Source organism: Manis pentadactyla, chromosome 3 (genome assembly GCF_030020395.1).
Source record: "Manis pentadactyla isolate mManPen7 chromosome 3, mManPen7.hap1, whole genome shotgun sequence".
NCBI lineage: Eukaryota > Metazoa > Chordata > Mammalia > Pholidota > Manidae > Manis > Manis pentadactyla.
In genome coordinates this window covers 186,737,765-186,762,408 of record NC_080021.1, presented here as the reverse complement: position 1 = coordinate 186,762,408, position 24,644 = coordinate 186,737,765, and the positions used below count along the sequence as shown (strand labels likewise).

Here is a 24,644-nt window from a genome sequence, read left to right as displayed (position 1 = left end):
CAGAAGAAAAAATACATATATCTAAAACAATGCAAATTTTAAATAAATACCTATGAGCAAAAAGATATACACTAAACACACTGGAACGATTTGCTATGTGGAAAAGGAGAATGAGATCAAAGAATATGGATGAGAAAAAGAATAACAAATAAATAAATGGGAGAAGCTTTGTAAGTGAGGAAAAGGATCAAGTCAATCCCCTATATTTAAGTAAAAACAAACATGATAAATTAAAACTTGCTACAATTTTCTGGAAAGTAAAACCTTTAAAACACTGACCTAGCAATTTTACTTTTAGAAATATAGTCTAAGGAAATACAAACTCATGTTTACTAACTTTGTAACAGTGAGAAAAATGGTCAGCATGTGCTCTTTTGCCCTCCCCCACTCCCTGCAATATACATCCCCAGGTGTTGCAGGGACACCTCAAGGCATTTCACAGGTGTTTGTGATGTGCTTGTGAACAAGTGTAGCCTCCTAGTATTAGTGGTTAAATCCATCATCTTCTGCTCCAGCCCCTTCCATGTGGCCCTGCTATTCCCACTCCCAGGCATGGTTATGACTGTCATTCAGTTCCACTTCATCTGGAGTCCTTCAGTTGTTAAGGCTACAGTGTTACTGTGGTGTACCCAAGACTATCTTGCTCTTCTTTTTGTTTTACATACTATTAGAAGTCTATCATATTACAATTTTTCAGAAAATAACTTTTTTAGTATTTTCTTATTATTTCTCTCCTCTACCCACCTCTCTATCCCCCCAAAATTTGCAAACTAAGCTAGAAGACAAATACAACTAATAGATATGCTGGGCTTGAAAGTGAAATGGAAAACACAGATCAAAACCTCAATAAGATACCACTTCACTCATTAGGATGACCTACCTATCTATCTATCTATCTATCTATCTATCTATCTATCTATCTATCTATCTATCTATCTATCTATCTATCTATCTATCAAGGAAAATAAATGTTGATGAGGATGTGGAGAAATTGGAATGCTTGTGCATTGCTGATGGGAATGTACATTGCTGGTGTAGCCATTGTGAAAAATATTCTGGCAGTTCTTCAAAAAGTTAAGCATAAAATTACCATATGATGCAGCAATTCCACTCCTAGGTGGAATTTAATAGAATTGAAAGCCGGGACTCAAACAGATACTTGTATACCAACATTCATAGCAATATCATTCACAATAGCCAAAATGTAAAAGCAACATAAATGTCCATTGATGGATGAATGGATAAACAAAATGTGGTATCTACATAAAATGGAGTATTATTCAGATTTAAAAAGCAATGAAAATCTGATATGTGCTACAATATAGTTGAACCTTGAAAACACCATGCCAAGTGAAATAAGCCAGACACAAAAGAGCAAATATTGTTTGATTCCATTTGTACGAGGTGCCTAGAATAGGCAAATTCATAGAAACAGTAGAACAGAGGTACCAGGGGCCAAGGGTAGGGGAAAATGGGAAAGTTATTGTTTAAAAGGTACTGAGTTTCTGTTTGGGATGATGAAAGAGTTCTGGAAATGGATGGTGTTGTGTTGATGGTCGAATAACATGTTGAATATAGTTGCTATGGACTACATTGGATTGTGGACTACATATTAATTGTATCCACCCCCCACCCCCACCAAATTCATATGTTGAAGTCCTAACCCCCAATATGATAATGTTTGGAGATGGGACCTTTGGGATATAATTAGGTTTTGAGGTCATAAGGGTGAGCCCTTCCAGATGAGATTAGTGTACTTGTAAGAAGACACACTAGAGAGTTTGCTCTCCCTCTCACCATGTGAGGACACAGTGAGAAATCAGCCATCTACGAGCCAGGAAGAGAGCTCCCACCAGAAATCCGCCATGTTGGCATCTTGATTTGGACTTCAAGCTTCCAATTATGAGAAAATAAATTGCTGTTGCTTAAACTACCAGCCTAAAGCATTTTGTTATGGCAGCCAGAGCAAAGACAGCAGTTATGCCACTGAATTGTATATTTGAAAACAGTTAAAATGATAAAATTGTTACATACATTTTACCACAATAAAAAAAAAAAAATGGTGGGGGGGGGAGTGAAATGGTATATTCTGTTATCTTGCGTCTCCTTTGTAAATCTCTGGATGCCAATCTCAGAAGGACCTTAGTAACTGTATAGAGTGACTCTAGTCCAACTCCCTTAGCCTTTCTGCCTTATATGAAAGAGGAGAGTGAGAAATAAACCGATTTAATGATAATCAAAGTTCTCTGTTCCTCATTCTGTATCTTTGTCGTCAGGAAAGGAAAGGCAGCTTTATCACCCAGTTAGTTGCCCAAGACAAACATTTTTGTTATTTTTTATTCTCATCTTCCTCAACAGCTATGTCTTGGTGATTCTATCACCTTAATATCTCTCTTTTTCTACCACCTCTGCCTCAGTTTGGGTCACTTTCATCCCTTGCTTATAGCTTTTTAGCCAGTTGTTATTCTTTTCGTGTTCCTCTCCAATCTACCATCTACACTGCAGCAAGAGTCTTTCAAAAATCCGATCTGATCAGGTCATTCTTCTCACTAAACCCATCAATGGCTTCCTTTAGTTATTTGCATTAAGTTCAAATGCCTCAAGATGACATTCAAGACTCGTCAACGTCATCTGGTCTCCTCTTAACTCTCCAATCTGATCTCTTCTCTCCACTCATCACTGAGGCTGTGCTCCAGCCCTGTTAAACTTGCGGTTTCCTAACTGTATCATATTCATCTCTCTTCCTGATCATTACAGGAGGATGGAAATTTTCAGAGATAAAAGTCACAGCACACATGGACGTGGTCCGTTCTTTCTTTTGTATCCCTTCACTGGCGAGATGAGGGCCTAGCAGGGCCCTCTCCCTTGTTTCTTCCTGGTCTGCAAGGCAGCTGCAGTGTGCTCCTTTGGTTACTAGATTAAATTGCTTGCCTGCCCTTTTCTTCTAGAGCTGGTGGGCAAGGCATTTGACCAAACTGGAGTTGTAAGAGCTGAAACGGGTTTGGGCTTCGGGATGGAAATAGGTCTGATTTTGTTCAAGACTGCTGAAACCTATCAAAGGAGAGAAGAATGCTATAGTTTATGAGCATAGTTTATTGGCATTCTACAGTGGGCATTGGTTCTGAAAACCCAGGTAGTAATATATTATCTGCCCACTCTGTGTCCAGAATGTCAAGGATGGAATTCAGGAAATACTATGTCTCCTGGGCAATTATAATCTTAATGTCTTCCCTGTCTACTTTACCCCAACCTGTTCCACCTGGCAAACTACTCATGCTTAAGTTCTTAACTTCAAAGAATGTATCTCACCATCTTCCAAGGGTACTGTAAGCTCTTTGAAGGTCTGGACTATATATCAATATATTATTCCCAGTGCCTAGCATTCTGATGACAGTGTGAATGAAAGATCACACACTTAGTATCAATCAGGGTGGAATTTGAAATGCCTGTTGCCAAAGATTCACACACACTTCTCTCTTATCAGCCTACCTACCACTGTAGCACTGTGCCTTGTCAGCTTCTAGCTTGCTCTCTGCTCAGTCTCCACGTAGTGGCTGCATGTGGAGAAAGGTTACTGATAATACTTTATTGAAATGATCTAGTCGGCAGTTTAGCTGCACCCTCACTCACATGGCTGTACTTTGAGGTACTCCTAAAACACATGGTTAGGTTTATTTCACTCCTCTATGGCTTTGACATGTGAATCAGAGAAACATGAAAAGGAAATGCTTTCAGCGACCAACATCACATCCAAGGAGAGGAGGGTGGCCAAGGAGGTCATGAATCTGAAGAATTCTCTGAGGAAAACTCTCAGCACAGTTCAAAAACTTTTCCTCACCTAAAGACTCTCCCTTCTTTGAAACTAGGCCCAGCTAGGTTGGATGGTTTTGGGTAAATCTTTAACAACAAGGGCGTTTAAAGTAAAAAAGAGGAAGAGAAAGTCAGAGACAGGGGCGGGGGCCAGGGCTGAGCCAGGCTGGCCCCCGTTCTTAATTCCAGATGAGTCTCTAGACTTAGAGAAGGTAGCGCCTTCCACCTCTTTCGTTTCTGCCTCTGCTGTCCTCTCTGGGTCCGCGGAGATTGACTGATGATCACTGAGACCCAGCCTAAGAAGGGATGAGAGTTTCTTTCCCAAGTGTCTGAAAGGTTAAAACTTTGAGCAAACAGCAAAGAGGGGAGCAGACTGCGGCTATAGTGTGGGGAAGAGGAGAAGGAAGGAGGCCGAGGCTGCACAGCGTGGAACGGGAGGCTGGTGCGCGGGAGTGCCGGCGGGCGGCAGCTACCCCGGCGAAGACCCTGGCAAACTCGGGCGCAAGCACCGGCGACGGAGGCAGCCAGGCAGAGGGGCTCCGGGCGCAGTGGGGCCTGGGTCGCGCGAGGCCCAACTCCGGAGGCCCGCTCCCACGCTCCGGGAGCTGACCCAGGCGAGGCGGCACCCGGAGCAGGGCTCTCCCGGCGGACGGCCCTCGGCCTCCCGGCCTCCGCCAACAACCGCGGCGGAGGATACCTCACGGCGCCGCCCGGCCGGCCGGGGAGCCGCGGCCGAGCAGCCCGCCGCCTATTGGCGGCGGCGGCGCGGCGTCCCCGCCCCCTCCGCCGCCGCCGCTGCTGCTTCCCGGCTCCGCCTCCTCCCCCTCCGGGAGCCGCCTCCGTCGCCGCTACCGCCGCCGCTGCCGCCGGCCCGGGCCCAGCCAGCGCCCGCCGCGCCGGAGTCGAGTCGCAGTTGGAGCCGCTGCCCGCGGCCCCGCCATGAGCGGAAGCGCCGCCGCCGCGGTCGCCGCCGCCGCCGCCTCAGCTGCCGCGGCCGCCGCGCACTTCCAACCTCAGCCGTCGTCTCCCAGGCCGGGCGCCGCCGAGCTCGGGCCCCCGCGCCGCCCGCGCCCCCCACCGCCGCCGCCCCGGCCCGAGCCCGCCGCCGCCGGCCGCCTCAGCCCTCCCGGACACGGGCCTCCGCGGGCGGGCGCCCAGGGTGGCGGCTCCTGCGGCCGAGCTCCGGGAGCAGGTACGGAGTCCGGCAGCGGGCCGGGCGGGGAGGGGCGTGGGCTGGTCCCGGGGGTGGGGGCCCAAAGGCGTGTGGAGCGGGTGGAGCGTTGTCCGGGTCAGCTTTGTCCGGCCCCGGACCCCTGTGAGCCCTGCGTCCCCGCGGCGCCGACCGGCTCACAAAGCGTTTTCCCAGCGGGTGAGTAGCCCCCTCCCGTGGCGTGGGCAGGGCAGGACCTCTCTAGGTCTCTGCCTAGTGGAGGAGGAAATTGAGGCTTATGGGGGAAGTGACTTGCCCAAGGTCACATAGCCAGTGAGAGTCCTAGCCGGGCAAGGGCCGGGGCACCGTGGGCCGGCGCGGCCACGAGGAGGGGGCCCTGGGAGCGGGAAGACCCCCAGCCCCCGAGAATAGAGAGCGAGATTGGGTAGGAGGGGGCGCTAGGCCCTGTTCCTAGGCATGCCCCCCCAACGCTTTTTGGGCCGTCTTGGGAGAAAGGATCTCTTGCGGGGTCGGACCGAGGTTCAGGGGCCTCTTCGGAAGCATGGTAGTACTCTGGCGAGAAGATTGGGGAGACTCGGGGGAAGATACCCGTGTGAGGGGTGTGCTGTTGGAGAGAGGGCTTTCTTGAGTGAGTGGAGCAGAGCTTCGGAAACTTCTTATGGTGGGGACCGTTTGTTCTTTGCCAGGCCACCTTTGGCACCACTACACGGACTAAACCAATCCAACTGAAATTAATAGGAAGGAGGCCTGTCTGCTTTTGTGGAGACCCCTGTAAGATGTCTTTTTCATGAAATGCCTGAGTTTCATTCATGCGCCAAGCAGAAGTGCCTGTATGGCCTTAGTGAAGGCATTTCTGCCACAGAAGGCTGAATGAGTTTTTCCAGGTGGCCTGGATCTGTCACACTTGGAGAACCCCCAGAGAAAAAAACAGCTATCCCAGGTGTGAAGGGGACAAGAAGCTGGGAGAATTGACACAAGTAACCCACCTGCTTGGCATGTATCATAGGGCAGCATAGTGCATGAATTTCCCAGTTTTATTTGGGATGGGTGATGGGGTGGGTTGTTTTTTTACTGTGGATGCATCTTGGAAAGGGAAGGAGGATTGGACTTGGAGTTAAAGAGATGGGGGGGGAGAGAGAGAGAAACATGTTGTAGACAAGAAGGAGGGTTCTGTGGAGCTAGAAAATAGAAGCTGTAGAATGGAGAAAAAGAAGAGGATGTTTAATCATTGTGGGGGAAGGGACATAGAAGGGTTGCTGAATGGAGGGGAACAGTGTCTAGTCTAGAGAAAAAGACAGATGTTTCAGAGAGAGAGCCAGACGTGATGAGTTTGAAAGGAGTCTGTTAGAGGTGGCCAGTATCTTACAAGGTTGAGTAATAGTAGGTATTGGTCTGCCATCACTTCATTTTCTTTGAGTAAAGACAGTTGTAGTACTTTTATACAAATATTTTAGCTTTTGCACTCCCTACCCCCTTTCTCTCTCCTGTTGTAATGCTGCAGACCACTAGTATTGTCTGGGAAGTAAGGCTTGACAAAAGAGGGAAGGGAAAGACTAATTAGCAAATGCATTAATTAGGGCGCTTTGTCCAAAACGATTCCTTGTTTAAGTCAGCTGTTTTCTTGCTGCCCTCCTTTCCAGCTGTGGTGGCTGTTGGCCGGACACTTTGGGAAGAACTGTCCCAATCCAGCCAAGATGGATTAGATTTTTCTAAAAAGACACACGTATTTACAGATAGGTGTAAAAGCATGAAATTTTACTTCTTACAGATTTATAATCAGGGAAATGCAGACTGAAACAACAAGTGAGATGCCATTTCACACCCATCAGATGGACAAAACTAAGTGCTGTGATATCCAAGTACCACTGAGGTTGAGGGGAAATCAACTTTTCTACACTGCTAATGGGGATGTAAATGCTACAACCACCTGGAAGAGTTAGTATAATGATGTCTAGTTGAAGGAAGGCAAACATACCTATTTACCCAAAATTTCAGTTTCTGGGTATATACTCTAAGAAATACAAGTGCACTCAGTGCAGCTTAGATGTTCACCAAGAGGGCGATACATAAATTGTTACATGGTCCTACACCATTAAATATTATAGTCCTTTTATTGAAAAATAAACTAGCCCCGTGCATTAAAATGGTTGACTCTCACAAACGTAATGAGTGGGAGAGCAAGTCACTGGAGAATTCTTCCAGAATTTTTCCACTTGTGTAAAAGCTGAAAACATGCAAAATAATGTTTGAAGCTATGTCCATATGTAATAATCATAGTATAAAAACATGCATGGATGATAGCAACACCAAATTCAGAGTGGTGATTATCTCTGGGAAGAGAAGATGAGAAATAGGATTGTACAGGGGTGCACAGAGGGCTTTAATTATGTCCATAGTATTTTATTATTAAAAAAATCTGAATCAGATAATTGCAGGTTACGATTTGCTTATTTTGGATGTAGGGTACAGAAACAAATATTATATTTTAATATTTTTCAGATGTTTGAAATATTTTCGCATACAGAAATTTTTCTTGTTTATAGAGCACAAGGATTTTGTCTTATGATAATGAAATTTTAGCTACAGGCTCTAGCCCAGAACAGCCTGTTAGGCATGCAAGCTGGTGATCCTCTTCTCATCCCTTTCTGACCTGCAAAGCCTGGTTTTGGAATGGATGACTTTTATTTTGGAACTAATAGGCATGGAGGATTTCCCAGTTTTTCTAAACTTTCAGTGGACCTAGGTCAGCAGTTTGAGCCTTGTCAAAAATCTAAGTGCTCCAGGACATTCTGACTTACCAGTTGTAGGGAGGGACCCAGAAAATCTGATTCTGAAAAAGTTCCTCTGTAGATTCTGATTCTCACTAGTTTGAGAACCACTACCTTAGGCTCCTTCTAACTCTGGGCTCTATTCCATCTGTTTTGCCCCAGTTTAGTCCCCAGGTTGCTTTCTGTTGCCCTCCCTGTGTGACTGTTACTAATTTGGGCCTGTGTGATTCTTAGCTCTTAGTAGAGCATAAAAGAATGATACGGTTAGAAACCATTGAGTGGTAGATAAACCCTTCAAATCCAGGTTACTGTTCTTCCACAGGTAGCTAAGGGATCCACCACCCACAAGGGCTATTTATCAGGTTTTACACACTTTAACCACATTTGTCACCATATCTGGTTTTATAGTTAGAATGGGAGCAAAAAAGGATCTAACAGAAAAGGAAAAATAGCATATTTGGAGAGTTAATCCCCAAAGGTAAATGTATGTGATCATACTTTTCTCTGCAGATAATAATGACTGCTTTAGTATTTTAGCTTATGACATGGATTTAAAGTTCAGCTATTTGAACCCATAGTCAAAGATTAGGGTCGTAAATAACAACTGATATCCTCGAAGATAATTCCCTTTATTCCAGATTTGCTAGTTTTCCTTCTCTGCTAGACTCTTTTTGTTCCTGTCCTAATATGTTTAGGTATGAATTTATTATATTAACAAATGTGAGGATTTCTGGTAATGAAATTTGTAAAATGCCTTTTTGTCTTTGGTGAGGTTCTTCTTGTTGGAAACCTACTTTGGAGATGCAGTGTTGTCCCAGGCACACGTTTGCAGGGCTGTTATGTAGTGTTGGATAGATTGTGTGCAGTGCAAGGGCACCTGTTCTGGGTGGCAAGTGGGAGTGGAAATCATTCTGTGCTCAGCTGTCAAGATGAGCACCATGTGTGGAATGGTGTCCCCTTAGAGAGGAGGCACCCTTTTCTAATTCTCATAAAGGTTCTTGGTGAACTTGGATGACCCTGAAGCTTTGGAACTACTGGTCCACCTGTAATGGTGCCATCCATACTCATCATGGGCTCTGTGAAGCGGGCTGGTTGCTGCTGGGTCTGGGACTCTAAAAGATTTTCTCCATGTGGACGTCTCATGAACAGGGACCTACCCCTGGCTTTTTATCATCATGCTCAGTTGAAACAGAATTCAGCTTAAAATTGTAAAATTTGTTTACGGGGCTGGAGAAATATGTTCGGAATAAACTATTTAGAAAATACCATTATTTATGGAAAGACAGACTAAGAGAGAAATTGTTAAAAAAGACACAAGTATCTGGTAAGTAAAGAAGAAAAAAACAGCTATTGTGCCCCTTAACTCTTGCATTCTTACAGTGCTCACTTTGAGGGGAAAATAACAATGTTATTTTTCTCTTCCTGTTTCCCCCTACACTAGCATTGCTGAATTTCTTAAAACCTGAGGCTTTTTAGCCAGTTGTGAAAATATTAACCCGTTTGTATTTTCCATTAAGTGGTTGTTTACACTTCCTGCTGTTTCATTTTTTCTTGGGGGAGGGGGTTAGTGCCGGATGAAGGGCAAAACTGGACTTCCTACTGCTTTTGCAAATAATGGCAGTGCGTATTTTTCAGAGCAGTTGTCATGGAAGAGTGCTGTTCTGTGGGCTCAAGGGAGAGGTACATTTGAAGTGGTTTCTGTTGTCTCTTTTTTTTATTATTTTTAAACATGATTGAGGATAATGGATAGAGAGTTCCATGGTACTTTTTCTGCTATCTTAAAGGAATTTTTTTGAAGAAAATTTATGTAAATAAAACTAAAAGTTCAACAAAAATAGTCTGCTGCCCATATAAGAAGAATAAACAGTTCTTACCTATAGGCCTTACCCAAAGTGGTTTCAGGTTTTTTTCTTGTCCTGCTTGAATGGATATTTGTGCAATTCTAGGGACTGCTTAGAATAGGTTGATGTTGGGCAAATGGAGGAAGAGAATGATGGGGTTATAAGATGATTTATCAGTAGTTCCTCCAGTCATGATATGGAAAGTTATCATTGTATTGTCTGCTTTTGTGGTAAAGTATACAAATAAGGGAGAAATAGTAAGTTTTGATATATATATATATATAATCATTTGAAAGAAAAAGTAGAGGGAAGTGGAAAAAGGAAGAAATACATACATGGAAGAGAGTGGCAAGCAGCTAAGTAATAGGACATTTTGTAGTGCTCTTGGCATGTTGCTTGAGTTGAAAGTTACCTGTCTGTCCATCCTGCTTCAGCACCTTTGATTTCAGTGTCTGCAGATGCTGCTCACTGATCTTCACTGGAAACTTGTTTTATTGTCAGAGCTGGAAAGTAAGCAGTTTTGAGGACTAGACTGAAGTAACAGGGTAAGCTACAAGTAAAACAAGTATTCGTTTTGTAATTGCTTTTGCAAATAGTTGGGACTCTTGTAGTTAACAAAAATATTTTTCATTTGGCTTTTGGGCTATCTTATTTTTAAATTTAATAGATTTGTCTTCCTTTATAGATTTTTGTTCAACTTCAATGTATATTTGAGCACCTACTGGATGCCACTGATTGATTGGAGTGATAGCCTTTATTGTCAGAGACTTTATTACCTGCAATACTGAGAACACAGAAGAGTGTGCTTCAACTCTTGCTCTTTTTTCTCCCCTTTTTCATTCTCCCTTCTGCTTCCTGGCCTTCTGGGCTAGGTGGTGATTTGCCCATCCTTCAGGATAGGCCTTGCTCTTTCCTCTCCCCAAGCAAGGAGTGCAGAGGCTCTGCAGAACCTTTTGGCTGGGCATCCACAAGTAAAACCCCTGGAACAATATAGAGCCATACCTGAGGGCCACCATAGTAGCTCCAACTCATCTTGCTTCGTTGCTGCCTGTTTTGCCACCACCCACCTTTTGCTGTGGAGCATGGGAGGCACCCCCTACCCCCAATCATACAAAGAGGCTTTGTGCTCTGAGGATGTTCTAAAGGCGGGATCACTGTAATTATAATTCCCTAAGCACCACCAAGTAATGGGGGCAGGCAGGGTAAACATGGTATCCAAGTATTTGTTGGTAGGGACAAGTCAGGCAAGTATTAAAAATCATCTGGAGCCAGTACCAAAATGGATAATGGAGCGTTGTTGGTAATGCTGAAGGGAACGTGTTTAAGTGAGTACATTTCAGGGTTTTAAATTCTCATACTTGCAAGATATTTGAGGCTTTATAAAGTATCAGACAGCTGGAACATTTTGTTTGTTTGTTTGTTTAAAATTGTTACTGAAAAGTACTTTAGAAGAAGGTATGTAGAAATCCAGGCCGCCTCGTCTTTTTGTTTGTGTTGCCAGAATGCTTGATTGCCCAAGAAAGCCAAATGCATAACTTGCTTACTATCCAGAGGGTGCTCTTACTAATCCATTTTTTTCTTTTAAGTTTCTAAAAGTAAACACTGACTGATATTTTTTGGAAGCTGATTTCCTTCTGCCACCGCCAGAAAAAAATCAATTAATCTGGAGATATGTGCTTAATAAACTCTTTATCAACCACCTTATGTCATGATGTATTTCCAAGCTCCGTTGGCAATGTTTCAGTGAAAACTTTATTCTTACTGTTAACTGTTAACTGTTAGTACATTACTAGTGTCTTAAACAAGTTTTTTTTTTTCTTTTTTAAAGAAATGCACCAAACAATTGACTGCAGAGGTTATCTTTAGACCCTTTTTGTTAGTGGGCTCCTGCCTTCCTTACTCAAGGTGAGGGGAAAGGGGTTCTTTTTGTTGGCATAATTAACACTGACATCTTTGATGAGTGAAGCAATCAGGTAGCTAGATAGTCCCTGGAAACATACTACTGCTGCAACTGTCCCTTCCTCTAGTTACTTGTTGGAGTAAGGTCAGGAGTTGGTCCTTTATTATTTTCTAGTATGATTTTATTCTGTTTGAGAAAATCTGTCTTTTTTATTGGCAAATAAAATTGTATATATTTAAGGCATGCAATGTGATGATTTGATATATGTGTACATTGTGAAATGATTATACCACAATCAGGTTATTTAATAAATCCATCACCTCACACAGTTACCTTTTCTTTTTTAGTGAAGATGTCTAAGATCTACTCAGCAGATTTCAAATGTACAATATAGTATTATTAACTATAGTTCCCATGCTGTACATGAGAGCTTCAGAACTTAACTCATTTTACTACTGGAGGCTTTTGCCCTTTGACCAACATCTCCTCATTTCCCCTACTCCCCAGCCTCTCCCTGGCAAACACCATTCTACTCTCTGTTCCTATGAGTTTGACTTTTTAAATTTTAATAAAAGTTTTTTTAGATTCCATATAGATGTGGTATACATATAGTGTTTGTTTTTTTCTGACTTATTTCACTTAGTATTATGTCTTCCAGGTTCATCCATGTTGTCACAAATGGCAGGATTTCTTTATTTCTCATGGCTGACTAGCAGTCCATTATATGTATATACCACATTTTCATCCAGTCATCAGCTGAACACTTAGGTTGTTTCCCAGTCTTATCTATTGTAAATAATGGTGCAAGGAACATGAGGGTGCAGATATCTTGAGGAAATCTACATTAAATTTATCCTCACTTAAGATTACTGGTACAAAGAGTCTGTTACAAAGATATTGCCCAAATAATCCTTTGAAAAGACTACCAATTTGACAGCCAAATTTTGTGAAATTTAAAAATACTCAGGAATCCATTTTATCTGTTTTTAATGAAAAGTTGGTTGAAACCCTCCACCGCCACCACCACTGTTTTAGACAAGTATATTGATCAGCAGTCAATTATATTTTAGCTTAATTGTAAACTTATTTGGCTATTTCATTTGTTTCATTTATATGTATTTCCTTTGGAGATTAACCTCTGACTCTTCACCTCACTGCTTTCTGGTGACCATTAAAAGTAATGGTAAAACAGCAGCAGACCCACAGACTCCGAAAAGGGACTAGTGGTTACAGAAGGGGAGGAGTTGGGGAGGTCTGGTGGCGGAAGAGTGAGAAGGGGATTAAGGGGCACTATAATTTGCAATCACAATATAGGTAGGTCATGGAGAAGGCAGTACAGCATGGAGAAGACAAGTAATGACTATGGCATCTTACTACACTGATAGACAGTGACTGCAATGGTGGGGGCGAGGACTTGATAGTATGGGTGAATGTTGAAACCACAGTGTTGTTCATGTGAAACCTTCATAAGATTGTATATCAATGATACTTTAATTTTTTTTTAAAGTAATGGTAAAACATTTATTGAATGCTTACTATGTACCAGGCATAGAGAGGATTTCAGATATGATTCAGTAATAGATTTCTGACACTGGTAGCAGAACAAATGCATTTTTGGGTCTGCCAACCCTTAGTAGGAGGGCAGAGAACATTAAAATTGCACTAATAGTAGTGATGTGATATTACATGATAAGTAATGTTGCTAAAGCACAGATCTAATCAGATAAAAAATTCAAGTGGCTGCCTTCTAAGTAAAAGAAATATTTTTTGGTCTGGCATTCAAGGCCAGCATAATTGGGTCTTCATTATCCCAATTTCTACTCTTCTTCCTCATGAATGTTAATTCTCCAGGGAAAGAATGCCCTATTGTCCATATGTGTTCCTGTTCCTTTGTTACTTCAGCTGGAAATGTCTGTTCTTTAGTTTTAACAATTTTTTTAAAGTTGAAGTATAGTTGTCATTTTTAAATATCTAGATAATAGTGGTCACTTATTATGTGCCATGCTCTGCTCTAAGCACTTTACTTGGATTAATTAATTTAATTTTCACAATAGTCCTCTAAAGTTGTTGCTGTTATTATCCTTACTGTGCAGATGAAGAACCTAGAGCACAGAGAGGTTAAATAATTTGCTAGAGATGATGTAACTATTAAGAGTGTTATTGGGTTATGAGCTCAAACTGCCTAATTGCACAGTCTGTATTTTTAGCCATCGTGCTCTATTGCATCTAGATAGTCTGAGCAAACTTAGCAGTCAGTTTTGGTAACAAATGAGTACAGCTGATACTTGAACAACACAAGGGATATAGGCGTGCCGACCTGTGTGTAGTCAAAAATCCCCCAAAACTTAACTACCAAATAACTGTTGTTGACCAGAAATCTTAACCAATAACATAAAACAGTTGATTAACACGTAACATATATGTATTATATACTGTATTCTTACAATAAAGTAAGCTAGAGAAAAAATGTTTTGTTACTAATCTCCAAAAATTTTTCCAATATACTTATTGAAAAAAATACCTGGACCCATGCAGCTAAAATCTGTGTTGCTTAAGCGTCTACTGTTACGAGCAGGTGATCACTGTTTTAGTCACTGAAGAGAACTTGCACTCCTTAGTGTTACCTTTGCTTCTAAAGGTGTATAAACTTTTATTTTTGTCTTTTTAAAAATACATGCTTTTTAAAAAAGTTCTGAACTATTGTGTTAGGATTATTTAATTGATTTTTTAGAGTCATTGATTACTTTTTCACATGAGGAGTAGGACTGCCTGCACTGGAGTAGATTCACTTTAGAACAGGCATATTTAAATTGCTTCTTAGAAAACCTCCTGGGTTCTGTGATTCCGAACATTAGGCCTTAACTGAATCCTTGTCTGGGCACTCAGGCAAATTAAAAACTTAACTCAAGGAAAAAATTTCCTACTCAGAGAACTTCTGACTCCCATCTTTTTGTGGGTATGCGTGCCCTCACTTGCCTCAAATCAGTGCAAGAATGGATGTTAGACTTCTTTTTAGCCTTCTTAACTTCCATAATAAACTGATTTGTCGTGAGCTAAAGCATAAACATATCCCTTTATTCAGCAGCATAGAATATGAACGTTTCAGTCACCAGTTGGTGAGCCTGGTGTTGGGTTGATGCTGTGTCAGACAGTGGATTGTTTGAGGGAGATACTGTACCGTAGCGGTTACCAAATGAACTACTGCAAAATTGGTTGGAATGTTTGTTAAAAATTCTTTCTTCAGGTGGCCTGAGACTGAGTAAATTTTTTTCATAATCAGTTATAGATGGTGTTTGTAATATTATTTCATCTGTCTTGTGTACTTAATAGGCATCAGTGGGCCATCCACATAGAAAATGTTCATAGGAAAGTGGAATTGTAAGGTCAAAACCAGGCACAGTACTTACAGATTTTTGGAATATGGCCTGCTTTTGAGTCAAACACTGCCAACTCAGTCTTTTTCTTCTGCTTTGCTTATAGATTCCTAGAAAGGAAAAATGAATTCTCTGCTTTTCAGATTACAAAGCAATATAGTATTAATTCATAGGAGGGAGATATTCTTTCTATTCAGTCAGGATAAAAACTGACTAACCCACATAATTGAGGAATTTACACCCATTTACTGGTTTGAGTTTCTTCAGGAGCCTTAGCCTCAGAATGTATCTGGAGTTATGGTATGTTTGTTCACTCTGCTAGACATTTTTGTTGACTTACCTTTGCTATTTATCAGTATGAGTCTTGAACTCTTGTGATCCAATTATTCAATTAAAAACTGCATATATTATTGAAAACATTACTATTCCATGATATTTTTGAGCTTTAATTTTAAAGAAATAAAAGCTATCATTATTTGCTTAAAAAGAAACCCAGAAAACCCAACAAGTCAGAAGATTTATGTTCTTAAAAAGAATTTGTGTGCAACTTGTGAAGTTTTAATTTCTGTGTTGCAATCAAAATAAAAGCCAGAATTTGACTCTAGAATGTTTAGATACTACTGTACATATTTTGAGTCTTAATTTTTGGTGAAACAAAATCTTTTTAAAAATGAACTGTGTCAATTGACGTAAGTGATTTTAGCATAAATAATTTTGTGGGGTAGGGGTAGAAATCAAACTAGTTTTACCATACCAAAGTCTTTCTCTGGTACATTTGAGATGTAATTATGTTTCCTTTCACAACAAAATTGTTTGATAGCATAGTTATATTATTTTTCCTGATACTATGTAATTAAAAACCCAGGGCCTACATTTATTTTAAAGCTTGACTAAAACTCTGTTTTTATGGAATAAAGGTTATTAAATTGAAAAGGGGCTTTGGAAATTTTCATTCCAAGATTGTTTTCCTTTAAGAAGAGAGAGGCAAGTCGAATTGGGTATGGCCCCCATTGAATTGACCAAGCTACTTCCTGGGTCAGAAAAGCTCAAAAGGGGGGCTGTGTTGCATTGGGGCGGGGCATAAGCCTAGTAGGAACCAGAAGTGAAACTGGAAGTGCCTTTAAAAAGCAGATCGTTGTATTAGGCTGAGTCAGGCTGGATTAACAGTGAGACAGTATGATCCTTATGCCCAAATGTGTATGTTGCTTCCCTGGCAGATTTTGTGAGAAAGTCAAAATGTTTGCAGTTGCCTGAGGCCAGACCTGGTACTCAATGAAGGAAAATGAGAGGAGAGCAAAGGGAGAGGCTGAGACAGGGGCTTAAGAGTGCAGGTTTTGAAATAAAATTTCTAAGTCTTTCTTGGTGGGAGCAGCAGGAAACTGAAGATGGAATTCTGGGGACATTTTCCCCTCTCTGCAAGCTGTGTGGAGGTGGAGGCTGTGGCATGGAAGTGGAGGGTAGATGCACTTGGAGACGTTGGTAAAGGAATCCGTTAGAACAGAAAAGGTGTAACCCTGTAAATTTTAAATGATGGATTCCCACTACACAATACAAACGAAGCAAATAAAGGAAACAGTACAAACAAAGGGTATCTCATCTTAATTATGCTTGGGGTTAAAATTGAAAATCAGTTATTTTAAAAGACAAATGAGAATTTAAGGTCTAACATTGACACCTAAGAGCAATAAATTTCCAAGGGTGGTTTAATGGTAGTTATGTGCTATCTGTCATGCAAAAAAGATGACACTGCTAATATGCTCTGCCTAACTAGGGCATGCAGTGCTGATGTTTTTCCCACAAGAGTGATAGATTCAAATTCAGAGATTAAACACCACTGCTCTTTCTGCTAGCCTCCCGGTTCCCACCTCTAGAAACCATTTACAGATATTCTGTATGCAGATGGTTACAGGTAACATGGATTGAGGTTTGGTTTATGGCTCTGAAGTAGACCAGTGCCTCCCACACTTTATGCATCACCTGGGGATCTTGTTAAATGCAGATTCCTGGCTAGGGCACTGGTGATGGTGGAGTATGGCTCTCAAACTTCAGCCTGCATAATAATCATGTGGATGGCTGGTTAAAGGAATATTACTGGGCCCCAACCTCCTGAGCTTTTGGTTCACCTCACTAGGATGGGCCCTGATTTTTTTTTTTTTTTTTTGCATTTTAAACAAATTCTGGGTATTGCTAATGCAGCTGGTGAAGTAGGAGGCATATTTTGAGGTAGCGTATAAATAACATCCATTTTGGCTTGAGCATTATTTCATAACTGTACTGAAAATGGTAAAGAGAAAGGTTGCAGAAAGTAATGGAGGAATTAATAATGTTCATGTTAAGCAAATACTTCATAAAACAATTCTGTGTGTTTTATTGTGGTGAGTGTGTGTCTCAGAAAAAATCAACAACAAATCTTACCAAACTGACTATAATAAAGATAATAACTTCTGGAGAAGGATCAGGATTATAGAGGGTGGGACTTTAGCTTTCTTTGTAAGGTGTTACTTTTTAATGAAAAGGTTGCACTTCTATTTATGTGATTAATTTTATAAAAGGTAAAGTAAATCTGGGCCAGAAGTCCTTCATTTATCTATCCTCCCTCTTTTCCACCTGACTCTCTGCCCCATAGAAAGAGCTCCCAGGTCCTCTGGCTTCTTGCTGTGCCCAGCCTTCAGAAGAGATTGAAGGGAGGGAGGGGAAGGAGGTCAGAATATTTACCCCCTCTCCTCCAGGTAGCCTGCATCATATTAACTGGGTTCTGGTAATCTCTGATTTGTATCTTTTTTGGGGGCGGGTGGCAGGCCAGAGCAATAATTCCGCTACTGCTAGTCATGGTTCCTGTTCGAACCCTGTGGTTTCTGTAGGCCTTAACCTCTCAGTTTTGTAATTATTCCTTTCAAAGTAAACCCATTTAACATTATTCTAATTTGAGTTGCCATCTCTTCACTGTTGGGACTGTGACTGATGGACTCTATTCTTATTATTCTCTCTACTAGAATCCCAGAGGTAATGACAAGTATTTTGGTATGAATATCCTTCCAGACATTTTTTATATATAGCGTGGCTCTCAAATAAATGTATTTATTTAACACACAGGGGACCATATTGTACTTCCTACTCTATGAACCATTGTTTTTTTTTTTTTCACGCCATACTGTATTGTAACTATCTTTCTATGTCAGGATAATCTGCCTTATTCTTAATAGCTATGCATTTGATTAATACTGTTGCATTAATATGAATGTACCACAATTTAACCAGCTTATTATATATTTAACATGACATTTTTAATCATGTATTGAATTTTCATTAATACCTAGATCTGTTTGTGTAGTCTTTTCTGTTGATCTGTCTTTTATCTTGGTACCAATATTATACATTTATTGTAGTTTTATACAGGTAAGTGCTTGGTAGGGCAAAATCCTTATAGTTATTTTGAAAAAAACTTTTTATTTTCATCACATCTTTTTCTTCCCCTTCCAGGTACATTTTTGAAAAGTTTTTGTCAGGATTCCCACAAAAAAGTCCTATTGATAATACTGTTTGGAAATGCATTAAATGTATTACATTGGAAATACATGGAAAAAACAATCTTTGGGGGAGGAGATGCAGTAACTATTTACTTTTTTTTTTTTTTTTCCATTCAGTTTTCTTTGATTTTCTGTGTGACAGGCAAGTAGTCAATTTTGGTGATTTAGACTTTTTTTAAGGAAATTAAATGGTTTTCCACCTTTAAAAAAAGTCTGAGTTCATGTGTTCTTTTACCTTTTAAAATTCCTCTGTAAAGGTGGTAACAGCTTTCTTAATCTTGATAAGTGATATTTTGTTCTTTTTATTAGATAAAAATCTGTCTATTTCCTCATCAGTAAAATACATAAATGAACTAATGTATGTGCCTACTACATAGTAAGCAGTCAAATGATGGTCTCTATTATTTTTTTAAATGATTGTCTTTTATTTTTAGATTTATTATTTCTGTATTTTTGCATGCTGATTCAGGAATTTCTGTTCTCATCCTCATTAAATTCTTTTATGTCTTAAAAGTTTTTAAAAAGTATACATTTATTGGCCTTTTTTAAAATTGAAGTATTGTTGATGTACAATCTTATATTGGTTTCAAATATAGAACATAGTGGTTCAACAGTTACCCATATTAAATCCTCACCCAACAAGTGCAGTTACTATGTGTCAACACATAGAAAGATGTTACAGAATTAGTGACTGTATTCCTCTCCATGCTGGACTTTTCTGTTTATTAATTTTGTATCCTGCAACTTTGCTGAATTCAGTTATTAGTTCTAATAGTTTTTTGGTGGAATCTTTAGGGTTTTCTATGTATAATCTGACATCATCTGCAAGTAGTGGAAGTTTAACTTCTTCCTTACCTATTTGGGTGCCTTTTATTTCTTTGTGTTGTCTGATTGCCGTGACTAGGACCTCCAGTACTATGTCAAATAAAGTGGTGAGAGTGGACATCCTTGTCTTGTTCCTGATCTTAGAAGAAAAGCTTTTAGCTTTTCGCCATTCAATATGATGTTAGCTGTGGGTTTGTCATATGTGACCTTTATTATTTTGAGGTACCTACCCTCTGTACTCATTTTGTTGAGTTTTTATCATGAATGAATGTTGAATTTTGTCAAATGCTTTTTCAGCATCTCTTGGTAAAGAAGGTTTCTATCCTTTTTGTTGATATATACGATACTGATTGATTTACAAATATTATGCCATCCTTGTATCCCTGGACTAAATCCCATTTGGTCATGATGAATGATCCTTTTGATGTATTTTTGAATTTGGTTTGCTAATATTTTGTTGAAGATTTCTGCACCTATGTTATGAGGGATATTGGTCTATAATTTTCTTTTTTTGGTAGTGTCTTTGCCTGGTTTTGGTATTAGAGTAATGCTGGCCTTATAGAGTGAGTTTAGAAGTATCCTCTCCTCTTCTACTTTTTGGAATACTTTAGGAAGGGTGGGTATTAACTCTTCTTTAAATGTTTGGTAGAATTTAGCTGTGAAGCCATCTGGTTCTGGATTTTGTTTTTTTTGGGAGTTTTTTGATTACCAATTCAATCTCATTGCTGGTGATTGGTCTGTTCAGATTTTCTGTTTCTTCCTGGGTTGGTCTTGGAAGGTTGTATTTTTCTAGGAATTTGTCCTTTTCTTCTAGGTTGTCCAATTTATTGGAATATACTTTTTCACAGTATTCTCTAATAATTCTTTGCATTTCTGTGGTATCTGCTGTGACTGTTGTCTTCATTTCTGATTTTGTTTGTGTGCTCTCTCTTTTCTTCTTGATAAGTCTGGCTAACGGTTTATCTTCTGTTTATTTTTTCTCAAAGAACCAGCTCTTGGTTTTATTGATTTTTTCCTATTGTTTTATTGTCTATTTTATTTTTTTCTTCTTTAATCTTTATTAGATACATTTATTGACTTCAGATTACAAAAATACACATTGCAGAGAAGTTAACCATTACCAAAATATGTATCCAAGTATAAGTCCCTTTATTTGAATTCTTCAGAGATCAGTGAGAATAGATTGGTATATCCTTACATTTTTTTTTCTGTGCACATACATATATGTGTATGTGTATAAAATTATAAAAATGTGATCATACTATATATATTGTTTTGAAATTTGTTTTTTTCCCCTACTGTGTATCTTGGATCTTTTTCTAAGTCAGAATTTATAGATCTAGTTGTTATTTTTAAAACATTTATTTGACATATGTTATAGAAACATTCACATCTTGTAAGTTTGCAGCCCAGTGAATCACCAAAATATGAACATGCTGTGCAACCAATAAGACAAGAAATATGAGTACCCCAGAAGCCTCCCATCCTGCGTCCTACCTCATTCTTCTAAAAAATTTAAGTTTTATTGAATTGTCACTCACATATTATAAAATTCACCATACAAAGTGTACAGTTCAGTGGCTTTTGATATTTTGGTATATTCACAGGTGTGCAGCCATCACCACTATCTAATTCCAGATCTTTTCATCAACCCAAAAAGAAACCTTGTACCCTTTGGCAGTCACACTCCATTTCTTCCCACCCCAATGCTAGGCAACAGCTATGTATCTTCTGTCTAAATACAGAGTTGCTTATTCTGGACCTTTGTGTCCTATGGGGATACAAAAGATACTATTTAGCTCTGCCTCTGACCATCAGAGAAAGTTGAAAAGTTGAATCATACATTATGTGGTCTTTTGTGACTGGCTTGTTTCACTTAGCATAATACTTTCAAGTTCATCCATGTTGTAACTATATCAGTGCTTCATTCCCTTTTATGGCCAGATAATATTCATTGTAAGGATATACTACATTTTATTTATTCATCAATTAATGGCCATTTAGTGTGCATCCCCTTTTGGACTATCATGAGTAATGCTAGCTTTTGTGTAGACATATGTTTAATTTCTTTTAGGTACACACACACACACATACCCCTAGAAGCAGATTACTAGGTCAGATTGTAACTACTTGTTTAACCTTTTGGGGAACTGCCAAACTGCTTTTCTTCCAAGGTGGCTGGTTGTACTATTTCACTTTACAGTTCCATCAGCAGTGTATGAGATTCCTAATTTCTCATAGCCATCCTACTGGGGGTGCATTGTAGTTCATTGTGGTTTTGATTTGCATTTCCCTAATGGCTAATGATGTTGATCATCTTTTCATGTGTATTGGTTTCACATGGATTTTAAAAAGATTTTTAACTTTCTCTGATTGTCAGAGGAAAAGCTAAATAGTATCTTTTGTGTCCTCATACTTTTTAGACAAGCATTTCAGTACATCTATACTTCTCTGCTTTTTTTGGGTAACTATAATCTGAAGTTTATTCATTTATGTTATTTTTACACATCACAAATTTTCTTTTCAGAATGATTTTTTAAAATGTTTTTGTGCAATTATGTAGCCAGACTTAAAACTGCTATTCAGATTTACCTGTATTTTAAGTTGTTTTGCTGTTGCCTTCCATTAGCTACATAATAAATATAAATAAACTCATTGGGTGAGTACTGTGGTTTCCAGATTCTGTATAGGATTACATGTGGCTGGCTGATAAGCCTGATTTGAACATTGCAAAGGTATGACTAAGGTTTGCATTTCATTGACATAATCTAGAATTTTGCTGGGTCTTAACTCATCAGGAGTTTCAAGGTAGTATTTTTTAGTTAAGTTACCCTTCCAGGGAGAACCGCCTGAGGTAGGGAGTTTGCAGAGAAAAATGGTGTGATCTCTTTCATGGTGATCAGAGAGGTGAATAGGGAAACCAGATGGGCAGATTGGAGAGTATGGCTCCATTATTTGGAAGAGTCACTTAATCCCAGAGCATTGTACCTACTTGCCTTTGTTCAGATATGATATCTGCATGTCTTCCTATTTGTGTGATTCACCAGTACCACTGTTCCCTCAATGACCCCTTCTCTGATTCATTACCAATAATTTTTGTCCATTGTATCTTGTTTTACCCAAAAGGGAAACAGTTCATACTGAAATATGAATAGATATATTCCTTGATGAGTCTACAGGGGGTAGTCCACAGCATATTATTGTGAGCTTTCCAAGGCCTAGAGGTTAGTGTTCAATTTCATGGGCCCAGAAACTGGCTTTTCCTGCATGTCTACAGGTGATCAGACTCACACTGTTTAAATAATAGAAGACTTGTATCCAAACTGAAAGTACCAGTTGATAATTTATAATGTGAGAAGGCCTTTTTTTCCCCAAGTGCAACAAATAAATGTAAGTGTCTACAGTGTACCAGGCCTACTAACTGGGTTATAGAGTAGTGAACAAAAACAGGTAAAACTCTGCTCTTGTGAAGCTTATATTCTGGTGATGTGAGACAGACTACAATAAGTAATATATCATGAACGTGATTAAGTGCTAGTGAAGATAGAGTGATAAGTGAAGATAGAGTAGGGTAAGGAAAGGTAAGCAAAGCTTGGAAGGAAAGGGTGCTACTTAAAACCACTGGCCAAAGAAGACCTCATTAGTGTGTGACATTTGAGCTGAGACCAGAAGGAAGCGAGAAGTCAAATAATAGCAAGTCCAAAAGCCCTGAGGCAGGGGTGTGCCTGCCACACTTAGGGAGCTAAAAGGAATTCTGAGTGGCTAGAGAGGAGAAGTTGAGGGGCAAGAAGTAGGATGGTGATTTCCTAGACCTTTATAAAGACTTTCTTTTTGACTAAGCTGAGATCACTGAGCAGACGATGATATGATGTGACTTCCCTTTTAGCAGCATCACTCTGGCTGCTGTGCTGAGAATGGCTGTAGGAAGGTAAGGGTTGAAGTATGAAAAGTGGTTAGGAGGCTGTTCTGGTAGAGCAGGAGATAAGGTGATTTACCTGCTTCTGGTTATATCTGGGAAGTGAGCTAAGTTAGAAATAGGCTGCTTGGTGTACAGTCACCCATCAGCCCTCCCATTTCATGTGTAACAGAACTTCCCATAGAATTTACCCTCTTTCTTGAACCTTGTCTCGTGGCTTCTGTAATTTCATAGTCCTGGTTTTCCTCTCACCTTTGTGTGCACTTTTTGTTTGTTAGCCCCTTCCCCCCAGTCACTACAGGTTTGAGTTGCTCAGTGCTTGGCCCTGAACCCGTCTCTTTTCTGTTGTCTGTCTTGATGATATCATTTGTTCCCAATGATTTAAATATTACTGATATGCTTTGAATTTCCAAATTTATATTTTTCAGGGAGCTCATATTTTACATGCCCAAAACTAAATTATCATCCAGCCAAAACTTGGGGGTACAGTTCTTCCTGCCACCATTTTTTTTCCATCAGATAATGACATCCAATTGCTTAAACTGCAAACCTAAGAGTCATTTTTGTCACCTTAGTTTTTCTCCACCCCCTCCCCTTCACCAAAGCCTTTTCAACTCACCTTCAAAATGTATCTTATATCCTTCCATTTCTTCCATCAAAGCCATCTCATCTCTCCCCCTGAACTACCACTGTAGCCTTTCAGTTGGTCCTCACACTTCTCTGGCTTCCCTCCCATTTTTTCTCTGCACAGCAGCTACAGAGCTTTTAAAAGAATGAGTCGCATGACTACTTAAAACCACTCATTGGCTTCCTGTTGCACTTGAATTTACTCAGTTTTTCCTTTCCCTCTCACAAGCTGTTCTTTCTGCATAGACTGTTCCCACTGCCCTTTGAGTCTTAGCTCCTGCTCAACCGTTAGCCATAGCTTTCCTCTGATGCTTTCCTTGACTACTGTGTCTCTGAAGGAGGTTGTACCTCTGCTTCTCATTGCACCTGTATTTTCCTTCATAGCACGTACCACAATTTGCAATTACTCTCTCATGGGGTTACAGATGTGTCCCAGACAATTGTCTCTATAGGTCTGTCAGGACATTGAGTCTATCGTTTAGCAGAAGACTTTGATTTTGATTGTAACTGATCCCAAAGAAACTGAATTCAGAAGAGAGAATAATTTTTCACTTTGTCTTGGATGAGTTCCCAGAAGCCCATTCTCCTTTGGTCTTCCTTCCTTTTCTTTATGCCTTCCCTCTCGACTCTAATAACCTTCCCTTATGCACAAGACTGGGAGGATCTTTGACATCTTGTGTTTAAGCCTGGCTCTGTCCTGTAAGGTGGTTTGGGATAGTTATTTTCTTCAAAACTGAGCATTTACAGGACCAGACTTCTCTTTTATTTGGCCATCTCTCCTAATGTAACTTTGATAATATTATCCTAATGTACCTCCTCCTGAGCAGTAGTTTGGAAGGAAGAACAGAGGGAATGAAGAGGACTAGGGCCCCCTTGTCCTGCCCT

The 24,644-nt window shown here is 40.0% G+C and overlaps 1 protein-coding gene across 6 annotated transcripts in view; it reads left to right on the top strand.

The window, feature by feature from the left end:
• Positions 1–4,656: 4,656 nt before the first annotated feature.
• The window catches only part of RNF38 (ring finger protein 38), a 143,086-nt gene continuing 123,098 nt past the window's right edge, over positions 4,657–24,644 (top strand). For 3 of the 6 annotated variants that reach the window (XM_036888342.2, XM_036888341.2, XM_036888340.2), the window contains exon 1: positions 4,662–5,002. In XM_036888342.2, coding sequence (XP_036744237.2) covers positions 4,750–5,002 — 253 coding nt within the window. In that variant the 5' untranslated portion in view covers positions 4,662–4,749. Of the gene's footprint in view, positions 5,003–24,644 lie in introns of all 6 variants that reach the window. The other 3 variants (XM_036888343.2, XM_036888344.2, XM_036888349.2) reach the window with 3 other exon arrangements.